Raw genomic sequence first — 13045 nt, 5'->3', positions numbered from 1 at the left:
TTAAGCGGAAGGATAGATTCAGACACAGATCTGAATGAAACCATGGAACCTTTTCATTGTAGGTGCCATGATTCACCGATCAGTGTTGACTATTCCTTTCATTCCTCATTACCCCAAGCTGCAAATGGAGAAGCAGAAAATCAGTTTACATGGTCAGTAATATGTTAAATAAACAGTTTATGTCAGGTTGTTAGTACCTGCCATTGACTTGTAGCATTTCTCTTGAGCTTCAGAACAACAGGAGTCACAATCCAGACGAAATGCTAATAAATAGAAACTTCAGAATATAGAAAGTTTTGTCTAATCCAATTTGAATGAGGAAATGAGTAAGAGACAGTCAAAATTGGAAAAGCAGGATGACTTACCAACAAGGAGAAGAGCTTCAACCTGCATGAGTTCATGTACTGAAAATTCCCAGCAGGCCAATGATGAGACGTTGGGAAGAAAGTGAGGGTATGCAGATCTTGGATTTATCTCATGAAAATTGGAGAGAAATTTCATGAAGTCCACATTGACAGCTTAATCCTGGTGCATGGTGCAAGGGAGAACAGAAAAGAAGATTGACAATGGTTTGGAAGTGAGTCCAACTATAATTCAGGAGGGATCGACATGTGATATGTTTGACAAGAGTCAAGATGAGGTGGCAATACGAACTCCAGGGATAGATATGAAATACCAACAAAACCTGGTGACACTACACAGAGTGATGTACCCCATCATCATGGCAAAGATTACAAGAACTGGTCGCATAGTTTAATTCTAAAATATGTTAAATCAATTTATGGTTTCTTTCATTTAACAAAAAGGGAAAGTGAAGTAGTGTATTAAATATTGGTTACAAACGATGATTGATATTTCAAGGCTGTCACCGCTCTAAGTATTGTGCCATGGGACAAACTGCTGTCTGTGTAACAATGCTTTATTGAGGGTTCCTGGGTCATGGTTTGTTAAGCTCCTCATGTCTCATCTATATTAGTCAGGTTGGTACAGGGCAGCACGGTGGTGCAGCAGTAGAGTAGCTATCTTATAGCGCCAGAGACCTGGGTTCGATCCTGACTATGGTTTCTGTCTGTATGGAGTTTGTACTTCCTCCCGTGACCGCGTGGGGTTTCTCCGGTTTCCTCCCACACTCCAATGACGTACAGGTTTGTAGGTTAATTGACTCCGGTAAAGGTAAAATTGCCCTTAGTGTGTAGGATAGTGTTAGTGCATGGGGTGATCGCTGGTTGGCGAGGACTCGGTGCTGTATTTCGTGCTGTATCTCTAAAGTCTAAAGTTCAGTTTGAAGTGGACATTGCTTGAGATGAAGACCCTACTGAGAGGACAAACTCCACATCCACTCTGAAACCAGTCATATATCTGACTTAAGAACCTGATAGGTGTCTGCTTTGATAACCTGAGGACTGCTATGAATCTTTAATGTTCCACAATAGCTGACAGTGCATCTGTCTTCCTCCCTACTCCTTGCCATTCCTCGCCTGCTGCTCCTCTTTCACAACCTCGATGACTGATGACTGCAGCATTTCAAAGTGGATCTAGTTTTATGTTTGGAGGGAATGAATGGTGCAATAAGCAGAATGTTTAGCATTTGCTAATCTGCGAGGTAACTAGAGCAGACCATATCTCTGGCATCTATTCAACCCCAACAGCATGAACGTGCACAGAACCTTAGCACTCAAGTGAAACAAGAATGACACACTAAACAATATTTGATTCTGCACCAAACAGAAGATATTAGCATCCATGCTCAAGGGATAGGCTATAAGTACCACAAAAGTACAAATTATGAAAGAACATTGGAAACTTTTAAATATAGAATGGTGGCACAGTGACACAGCAATAGAGTTGCTACCTTACAGTGCCAGAGACCCGGGTTTGTTCCTGAATACAGGTGCTGTCAGTACGTAGTTTGCACATTCTCCCTGTTGCCGCGTGGGTTATCTCTGGGTGCTCTGGTTTCCTCCCACGTTCCAAAGACGTGCAGGTTAATTAAAATTGTACCTAGTGTGTAGGATACAACTAGTGTACGAATGATTGCTGGTCGGCCTGGACTCGGTGGGCCGAAGGGCCTACTTCCATGCTGTATCTAAAACAAGCAGCAGAGGACCCTTCGCTATTCAAGGCACTGTAACAGTGGTGGAACATTTAACACTGAGTTTTGTTAAACGCCTGGAATCAAAGCAGCGCAGTTATTTTAGTGGTTTTTACAACCAGGGGAGGCCACAGAAACACGAAGAGTTGGGGCCTTGGAGGCATGTGGAAGCAGTTCAGAGGACAGTAAATTTGAAGCAATACTCATCCAAGTGACAGTAAGCAATGGTGTGAGGGGTAAATTGGCCCCAATGTAATTTAAGGCAGGCAACAGATTTGGGTTGTGTTAAATTCTGGAGTAGACTCCTTTGGAATAATCAAGTCTAGTCTTGGCTACGTGTTTCAGAAGCAAATGACCAGTCCAAGCCAAAAGGTAAGTATAGATAATCTTGGTGACACTTTCAATATGTGGCCAGAAGTTTACGCTGGGTTCTAATACAATCTCATATTTGCAAACAGACTGGTTCAGCCTCAGACCTTTACCAGGAAGGGACATGGAGTATAGGTCCAGAGGATACATCACAGGACTAGTCTTACTGATAGTCATAGAGTTACTGAGTCATAGAGTTTTACAGCATGGAAACAGGTCCTCAACCCAACTCAGCTACGCTAAGCAAGATGCCCCATCTAAGCTCATACCAGTTGCCCACATTTGGCCCAAATTCCTCTGAACCTTTCCTATCCATTTTGGCTAATGAAATTTCTAATAATCCAGTGCTATGTATCAGACAACCAGTGTGGCAATTTTGATCATAAGAGTTGATGGGGAGCTAGAATGCGGTGTCAACAGCTCACATCTGAAAAATGAAGTTGTGTTTTCAGCTGAATGCTCGAAGGAGCAAGATGTGGAAAGTAGGGATACGACGAGGATAAATTATTGGAAGGAGTGGTGGTGAGGGGGACATAAAAGCTGGTTGCAGAATAGAAGCTATTTCCCTGGTGACAACTGAAGGGATAGCAGAAGAGTCAGATGCCTCATCACATGGATGGGACGGAGATGCATTGAAGAAGGAAGATGTGGTCAAGCAGACAGATGCATCACTGCATCAAACTCACCTTTTGCAAATAAACTTTTAGAAAGTTATCACTCCAACATTTTAATTAAAATCATTTATGTTATCTGCTTGAACAATAAAGATTCTTCAAAATGATGTACTTTCAGAAATCCCGATGGTGATGAAAAGCCTTGGTGCTATTTTAAGGACAGAAACAATAAATTAAATTGGGATCATTGCAATATATCTCAATGTGCTGCAGGTAGGTATTATCTCAGTTTGTTTCATGTTCAAAAATAATGATTCCTTTCCATTCGTTATATGATTCTGATGATATTAGTATTGTCTAACTGAATGAACATGAACTCAGCTATATCAGAATGAATGTTGTAATTAATCCTTTGCTGGTTACATGCTGAAGATACAATGCAAACTATTTCAAATTAAGAGGTAGAATTGAATAAAAATCCTTTCAGTTTTTCCTTAAACTGATCTCGTTAATTGGAGAATGAGGGATGTATCGGATCAGAGGATTTTCTTAAATCCCTTTCAATTTCACTTGGTGAGATAACAGCGCAGGACAAAGGAATTAATATTCTTCAATTCTTTGCTATCTGAAAGACCACCTGCTTGTTCATTTATTTGAACCCTCTTGTCAAATTGGTAACCTTTCTCTTGAGTGGAAACAACCTGCCTGTGTGTTCGAAAAAGGGTCTCGACCTGAAACGACACCTACCCATGTTCTGCAGAGATGCTGCCTGACCTGCTGAGTTACTCCAGCACTTTGTGTCCTTATTAACCAGCATCTACAGTTTTTCATTTCTGCCTGTCTGCAGGGAGTGATTGGGAATAAGCCAACAGAGCTGTACCTTTATTTCTCTTAATGATCCCTTTGTTCATGAAAGCCATGATAAATGATGGATGATTTTAAATTCATGAACAGCAGCTTCCATTCACATCTCAAGCAAAATAACTTGCTAAATTGGCACCAATTATCCTTCGGCATGCAGTTATTGGCTAATCTCATTGCTATTTTTATCATTGCTATTGTTGGCTAAACCCATCAATGCCTCTACTTCGAAATTTGCGGAGAATCGGTATTTCAGAGAGGACTCTTTTGAACTTCGACAGGTGTACTGTAGAGAGCATATTGACTGGTTGAATCACGGCCTGGTTCAGCAACTTGAAAGCTCAGGAGCAAAGACGACTGCAAAAAGTGGTGAACTCCGCCCAGTCCATCATGGGTACTGACCTCCCCAACATCCAAGGGATCTACAGGAGATGCTGCCTCAAAGTGGCAGCCGGCATCATCAGAGACCCAGACCACCCTGGCTACATGCTCATTTCACTCTTGCCATCGGGAAATAGATTTAGGAGCCCGAAAACTGTAAGGTCCAGGTTCAGGAACAGCTTTCCCCCTACAGCCAACAGACTATTAAACATGTGTAGGAAGGAACTGCAGATACTGGTTTATAGCGAAGATAGAAAAAAAATGCTGGAGTAACTCAGCAGTTCAGGCTGCATCTCTGGGGAAAAGGAGTAGGTGACATTTCAGGTTGAAACCCTTCTTCAGACACTACTATTAAACGCGCTACTATTAGACACACTATTAAACACTAAACCCTCCCAAAAGCTCTGACTTGGGGGCATTGGATTTGTCTTTTTGCGCTATTATTATTTGTTTGTTTTATGTTGTTTTTTGCGCTATAATTTTAATTGTTTGTTTTATGTATGTGTTATATATACACACACATACATACGTGTGTGTGTGTGTGTGTGTGTGTGTGTGTGTGTGTGTGTGTGTGTGTGTGTGTGTGTGTGTGTGTGTGTGTGTGTGTGTGTGTGTGTGTGTGTGTGTGTGTGTGTTCTGTTTCATTGTTCTGTCTGGGACGTACGACAATAAAACACTCTTGTCTCTCTTAACTCTGCACTGTTTCTGCACTGTAGCATCTGGAACACAGCCCCATCGACAAACGACAAGCAGACCTGCTCCCCGATCGACTACCGCTCCTTCCACGGCTGCACCCTTCCAGTGTGGAATGCCGGAGGTCGGAAATGTCACGTACAAAATCTTTGGAGGGAAAAGAACAGTACCTGGAAAATATCCATGGCAGGTGTCTCTACAGCTGAAGAATCGCATTGGAATCTATAAACCAGGACATCTATGTGGTGGAGCATTGATCAAGCCATGTTGGGTTCTCACTGCTGCACACTGCATTCTTTCACAGTAGGTATTAAAGATTGCCTTGAGTTATCTTCTTCAATAATAGCATATTTTCACATTATGTAAGATATTTCTTGTTTAGTTTCTACTGCAGCTACCTATATGACTATGAAAAACAAAATAGGCACTGAAAATTTAACGTAAACAAGGAAAAAAATGGAAACAATGAGCAAATTAGGTAGTATTTATGGGCTGATATAATGTTTTAATGTTGCAATGGCTTCTCATTGGGAATGTGATGATCTTTGCAATAAACAAATGTTAAGATAATGGAAAAAGGAAAAGTTTAGGTTTAGATTTAGGTGTATTATTGTTATATGTACCAAGATTCAGTGATAAGCTTGTTTTGCATGCTATTCAATCAACTCAGATAATACTGCACATAAATACAATCAAGCCAAACTCAGGTAGAGCAAAGAGAAAATTACAGAGTGCAGAATATAATTATCAGCATGGTAGCGCACCAGTTCCAGAGACAAAGTCCAATGTCCGCAATGGGGTAGAGGCGAATCAGATAGTGCCCTAAAATATATGTACTGTTCAGAGGTCTGATGATAGAGGGGAAGAAGTTGTTCCTGAGATTGGTGCTGCATGTGTTCTATATATTCTGCCCAATGGAAGTAGGGCGAAGAAGAAATAACTGAGGTGGTAATAGTCGGCTGCTTTCCCGAGGCAGCGTGAAGTGTAGATGGAGTCAAGAGTGGGTAGTCTGCTCTGTGTGATAGACTGAACTACATGCACAGCTCTGTACCATTTCTTGACGTCTTGGGTAGAGCTGTTCCCAAACTAAGCTGTGATGCAACCCGACAGTATGCTTTTGATGGTGCATCTGCAGACATTTGTAAGAGTCACAGGAGACATGCCGAAGATCCACAGTCTCCTGTAGGAGAAAGGAGAGGACAGAAGAAAAGGGTGGCACAGTGGCACAGGGGGCAGCACAGTGGCACAGCGGTAGAGTTGCTGCCTAACAGTGCCAGAGACCCAGGTTCAATCCTGACTACGGATGCTGTCTGTACAGAATGTGTACATTCCCCCTGTGACCGCGTGGGTTTTCTTCAGACTGATGTAAGGGGGGGCGGGACAAAGAAAGGATATAGGTGGAGACAGGAAGATAGTGGGAGAACTGGGAAGGGGGAGGGGAAGAGAGGGACAGAGGAGCTATCTAGAGGTCAATGTTCATACCGCTGGGCTGTAAGCTGCCCAAGCGAAATTTGAGGTGCTGTTCCTCCAATTTGCGGTGGGCCTCACTATGACACTGGAGGAGGCCCATGACAGAAAAGTCAGACTGGGAGTGGAAGGGGAAGTTGAAGTACTCAGCCACCAGGAGATCGTCGGTTAAGGCGGACTGAGCGAAGGTGTTGAGCGAAACGATCGACAAGCCTGCGTTTGGTCTCGCCAATAATCGGCGAGACCAAACGCAGGCTCGGCGATTGTTTCGCTATCGGGGAGACCAAACTCAGGCTCGGCAATTATTTCACTATCGGTGAGATCAAACACAGGCTCGGCGATCGTTTTGCCATCAGCGAGACCAAACCTTTCTGTCTGACCTTTCTGTCATGGGCCTCCTCCAGTGTCATAGTGAGGCCCACCGCAAATTGGAGGAACAGCACCTCATATTTATCTTGGGCAACTTACAGCCCAGCGGTATGAACATTGACTTCTCTAACATTAAATAGCTCCTCTGTCCCTCTCTTCCCCTCCCCCTTCCCAGTTCTCCCAGTCTTCCTGTCTCCACTTATATCCTTTCTTTGTCCCGCCCCCCCTGACATCAGTCTGAAGAAGGGTCTCGACCCAAAACGTCACCCATTCCTTCTCTCCAGAGATGCTGCCTGACCTGTTGAGTTACTCCAGCATTTTGTGATACCTTCGATTTGTACAAGCATCTGCAGTTATTTTCCTATTAAACAGTGATTGGGTCAAGAGCAGGAAAGATTAGAAGGTTGATGGATTAAGAAAATCAACTGTGATTCTGTCCAGAAACAGGAATGAACACTTCCATTATAAAGACACTTGAACAAACTAATTTTGTTTAGCCTACAGAACCAGCCTGAAGCCTTCAGATCAGCCATATACGAACATCCCAGTCATTATGACATGTTTAAGTTAGTGTTGAATAAAGTCTGTGTCAAACAAGATGACTAATTCCACCTTGATGAAGGTCGAACAAAAATTACTAACCGTTTTTCCTTCCATAGATCCTGCCTGATCTTCTGTTACCAATATTTGTTTTGTTTTATGTTAATTCCATTGTTGCCAGGCCATGATCCACGGACTGGAACCTAGAGTGTTAACAGACGAACAATAAATCACTTGGCCAGGAAAATAAAAATAGGAACAAAAAGAAGGAAGTAAGGTGCATCTAAATAGCAAAAGAAGAACATAAAGAGAATGTTAACAGGGAAAAGGGGCTCTAAAAAGTTGAAAGGGAAAAGCAAAATAAATAAATAAATAAACCATTCAGATCGAGCCACTCACACAGGACTTCATTACTCACTTAGCCCAGTTATTGCAATTTCCAAAGCCAAATTAAGAGTTAGTCATAGAGTCATAGTTATACAGCGTGGAAACAGGCCCATCACGCCAACTTGCCCACACCAACCAATATGTCCCATCTACACTAGTTCCACCTGCCTGTGTTTGGCTCATATCCCTGTAAACCTGTCCTACCTATGGACCTGTCTAAATGTTTCTTAAACGTTGTGATAGTGGTATTCTCAACATAGCGGTAGTTGATGTTCCTACGGCAGGTCCCTAATTAAAATCAGGCCTAGATCCACTTAGCTTCTGTGACCAAAGACTGCCTGATGGCTACCAAAAGGTTGACATATTATAAATGTAGAAACAAAGAACTGCAGATGCTCGTTTGTACCAAAGATAGACACAAAGTGCTGGAGTAACTCAGTGGCTCAGGCTGCATCAGTCAGATTCTGAAGAAGGGTCCCAACCCGAAGCTTCACCTATCCTTTTCCTCCAGAGATGCAGTCTGACTTGCTGAGTTACTCCAGCACTTTGTGTCTATCTATATATTTTTAATGTAGTTTGTTAAACTTACATCATGAATTGCACCAACTTAAAGCTACTTCAACAATATCTCTGATGCACTGTGATGTCTACCAGCCAGAAGGATAAGACTAACGTCGCCAGTGGAGTTTCTTCATGGAAAAATCTCCTTCCAAATGCCACATTTTCAAGACTTAGACAGTTGCTTCCTTCACCACTGCTTGATCTTGTATCCTGAAATGCAGAGTAAAATTCTCAACTTGTGGACCAAAACTATTTCAAGGAACCTTTGACAACTTCTCATGGAATCCTCCCAACAGGAAGCAGTTGGAGGGTCCTCAGTTACCTACTACCAGTGAGAAATCCAATGTCCAATCTGAACCTGAATTAGACATTCCAAATGATACCCCAAGTAAAAAAATTAATTGTCAGTTGAATTCATTCTTCATATTGGAAGTGTGCATGTAATACTGCTTAAAAGCCCTGTTTCGTAATCGTTTTTTTTTGTTAGAAACACTCTCTATTTTCTTCAAACCAATATATAGCGCACAACCTAAAGACTTCCGCTTACAACTTGGTAAACAAGACCTACAGAAAGATGAAACCCATCAACAGAACTTTGATGTTGAAAACATCATTGTCCATGATAATTATCAAGAGACCTCCATGGGATTATATAATGATATTGGTAAGCAGGCTAAGGTTCTTCACCATTAAGTTTCCAATTTCTTCCCCTTGTAAATATATTGGAGCAGCAGCAACATCTAATGGAAATCACCCTTTGCATTCCAGCGTTATTGAAGATCAAACAAGTCAACGGTCATTGTGCCAAGGAAAGTAAATACGTAAAAACTGTATGCATGCCAGAGAGTGATTTTCAGTCAGGCACAGATTGCCATATCTCAGGATGGGGACAAACAGAAACAGGTCTCGTGATAATTTTTGTACTTTCTCGTTAAATTTGAGGAAATATTCTAAATTGAGATTGCCAGATTTAACATATATTTTCCATTTATTGCCGATTGTACAGAGGCATCTTCCAATCAGTTGTTGCACACAAAGGTGAAGCTGATATCTGACCAACACTGTAAGGACCCTCGGGCCTATGGAAACGCTATCAATCACACCATGTTCTGCGCAGGAAGTCTAGACGGAAGTGTGGATTCATGTCAGGTTTGCAATAACTACATTACGGATTGTGCGGCTTGCTTCCACTAGTGAATCTAGTTCTCCCTCAGATCAAGTCAATGCAACAGAAGCCCAAATTTAAAGAACTGGTGTAAGAAAGAGGACTTCAGATTCATGGTTCAATGTGGTCAGTTTCAGGACACGTGGATAGAAGGATTACACCATGGCAGAGTTGTGGGGTGATTACCCTCACAGAGATCAATTAATGCTGTAGGTTAATTGGGTTCAAATTGGCAGATGGAGTGAAACAAAGAGGGGAGAAATGGACTGGAAAAGATGAGAAACAGTTTAAATTACAGAGTATGATAAAGGTGCCTCTCCTGCATTGGTGAGCCCCTCTCCTCCCCCACTCCCCCCCCCTCTCCCCCCAACTCACCCCTCCCCTCACCTCTTCCCCTCCATCCCTCCCCTCCCCTCCCCTCCCCTCCTCCCCTCCCTCCACCCCCCACACCCCCTTCCCACCTCTCCCCCCTCTCCCTCTCCCTCCCCCCTAATGTTGCCTCTCCTGCATTGGTGCAGCAGACCCTCCTTCCCCACTCCCCCCTCCACCCTCCCCCCCTCGCCCTCCCTCCCTCGCCCTCCCTCCCTCCCCCTCCCCCCTCGCCCTCCTCCCCCTCTCCCCCCTCTCCCTCTCCCCATTTTCCCTCTCCCCCCTCCCCCCTAGGGTTGCCTCTCCCGCATTGGTGCAGCACCCTCTCCTCCCCCACTCCCCCACTCCCCCCTCCCCTCTACCCCCACTTCCCCTCCTTCCCCTCCCTCCTCCCCTCCTTCCCCTCCTCCCCGTCCTCATCTTCTCCCCTTTCCCCCTCCCCCTCCCTCCTCCCCTCCCTCCTCCCCTCCCTCCCTCCCCCCTCCACTCTCCCTCCCCTCCCCCCCTCTACCATTTTGGCTGCAGTTCCCTGGCAGCCATCTTATATAAGTATAGGCGCAGATCCGGCAGCCATCTTACATAAGTATTGGATCAACTGGCCCCGACTGTGCATGCACGCTTTTTCTTAAACTTTAAAATGTGTATAAATTTAAAAATATAACACCGATTTCAATGAAACTTCTTCCATTAGCACTAAAGGGACGACGGTGAGCAAGGTGGGCCTAAAATTGTCGTGCTATTGTGTACCATTTTGGCTTTAGTTCAGGGACAAACAAACAAACAAACAAGAGTTTTAGTAAAGAGATGGGCCAAGCACAGGCAAGTGGAACCAGTGTTGATAGGGCATGTTGGTCAGTGTGGCAAGTTGGGCCGAAGGGACTGTTTCCACAATGTATGGAATCTATGGCTATAATGTTTGATAGGAAGAAACAGTTCTTGAACCTGGAGGTAATTGATCTCAGGTTCCTGTCCCTTCTTCCCAATTCTAGCAGTGAGAAGACTGTGTAGCAGGGTGGTTTGGATCTTTGGCAGGCTTGACCAACATGGTTGCACTCCGACTTTGAAAGGGCTTTAAATCCCATGCGGACAAGTGAAATATATCAAGTGGGCCATGCTTCATTGGACGAAACAGTGGGAAAACAGTTTGACGAACAGTACTCAAAATATTGGGTTTGATAAGTTATATAAAACGGAAAAGAACATTCAAGAATATATACCTGTAATGAGTTTAAAGGGGATTTAATCCAATGGATTGGAATACAAAGGAATGGCTTTTGGGCTATGAGGAACTATCAAACAAGAAATGGTTAGTGTACAGCATCAAGATATTGTTACAGGAAGAAAGGAAGTAAAGGTTTAACAATACATTTCCATTCAATGATGCCAATTACACTAAATGGGAATGGCAGCATTGTAGTCTGTCTCCACAATTTTTTAAACTTCAGATGGCACAAATCTTCAAAATTTAATAAACTTATTTTTTCATCTTTAAACAGGTTATTATTATTAATATGTGCATCTGCTTTTACACATTCAGGGTGACTCTGGAGGACCACTGACTTGTATGAAAAATGGCCGCCACCAGGTCTATGGAATCGTGAGCTGGGGGGATCGCTGTGGAGTGAAGTATAAACCTGGGGTTTATGTACGCATCACTGCGTTCCTTAAGTGGATTAAAGCACGAGCTACCTAAGTTTCATAATACTAGGGATTATTGTGGAACCCAAAAAAGAAGTTTGACATTGGTATTTAAATATACATTATTCCTGAAGAAACTGCATTAAGGACATTAAAATGTGTCATTACCACAATGGCAATAAGATCACTTCCACCATATTAATACCAATTCTGCTTTTGATTATTATTAATTATGTATGCCTGTAATATTGTTCATTATTATGGAGAAGTATAACTGTAATCCTTTTTTTGTGATTGCATTTGTAAAGTGCCTTTAATTTTGACCTACCATAGTATAATTTTGATCTACAACACTCACAAAGCTTGTCATTATTTCATATTTTAATAAACAAATCAGAACTACAGACTTTCTTACATATAATAATAGCTTTGTCATGTATTTTGCAATAAAATACAATATGAATATATATAATTGATAAAATGCATTTATTCAGTTCTATCAATCCTCAAGTAAGTGCTTTCAGCCTTATTCAATCACAAGAATTAGAGTTGATGAGCTTTACAGCATGGAAAAATCCTTTCATCCGTGCCTACCAAGTTGCTTAACAAGGTTTGATCCACTTGCCTGTGCCTACCAACCCACCTTCACACCTTTCCTGTACATGTACCTGTCCAAGTGTCTTAAAAGTTGTAACTGTACCCACCTCTACAGAGACTTGTCAGAATTAGTGAATAATTATGGTTTTCAAATATGGCCATTCGTAAATCAGATATCAAATACCTCTAGTATTGTCAGTTCATAGATCAAAATATACCTTCTAATTTGGTTACCTTAAAATTTTATACTCATTATTTTACCCTAAGTCATCACACTTTCTGCCATGCACAGAGTAATACATTTTAAAAAGGCACCTGTTTTAAAGAAATTATTAAAGGTTTAAATTAAATAACCCTTAAAAATGGACACCGTGATTATAGTGCAGTTTGTATTGATGTGATCATTGAAAAGTAGGCAGGGTGTCAATTTTACATTGCTTGTCCATTGCCAAGTATGTCTTAGTGTAACCAGTATTCTTCAGTCTGTTCATTGCTGCATGCTTTAGCAGAGATCCCAACAATATGAATGCTCAGCAGTGTGTGAAGCCAGCCTGCAGAAAAGGGAGTGGATTATGGTTCTGGAGATGCTGTGGACAGCATTGCCAGGTGTAGAGTTGCAATCTCCTAGATCAATGCATGAAAAAGTTCCATGAGTTTATTGATCTCACACGAGTGTTGTAGTCAGCAAATGCACCTTCAAAAGTCGCATTTTACTCGTTACACAAATAACTTCATCAGCGAGTGAACACATTACCCATTTATTGCTGTAGGCAGTCTCTTTCAATCAGACCTCGTGTCTATCGCTCACATAATTCATCTCAATCACACAAAACGAGCACTTGAAGCCCACACCTCCCATGTTACATGTCCTGGCGACAACACCTAAACAAATTGCTTTACTTATTTCTCTCTCTCTCACTCAGAAAAATGGAGCAAACAAAC

General features: G+C 42.3%; 1 protein-coding gene across 1 annotated transcript in view; it reads left to right on the top strand.

Moving 5' to 3' along the window:
- LOC144600833 (uncharacterized) overlaps positions 1-13045 on the top strand; it is a 91038-nt gene that overhangs the window by 24126 nt on the left and 53867 nt on the right. Inside the window, exons 9-14 of the mRNA XM_078412723.1 lie at positions 3254-3348; positions 5034-5313; positions 8856-8998; positions 9103-9237; positions 9341-9483; positions 11406-11552. Of these exons, the coding sequence (XP_078268849.1) occupies positions 3254-3348; positions 5034-5313; positions 8856-8998; positions 9103-9237; positions 9341-9483; positions 11406-11552 (943 nt within the window). The remainder of the gene's footprint in view (positions 1-3253; positions 3349-5033; positions 5314-8855; positions 8999-9102; positions 9238-9340; positions 9484-11405; positions 11553-13045) is intronic.

Source organism: Rhinoraja longicauda, chromosome 16 (assembly GCF_053455715.1).
Source record: "Rhinoraja longicauda isolate Sanriku21f chromosome 16, sRhiLon1.1, whole genome shotgun sequence".
NCBI classification, from domain to species: Eukaryota; Metazoa; Chordata; class Chondrichthyes; order Rajiformes; family Arhynchobatidae; genus Rhinoraja; species Rhinoraja longicauda.
The sequence above is the reverse complement of the archived record's forward strand: the minus strand, read 5'-3'. Positions and strand labels throughout refer to the sequence as shown.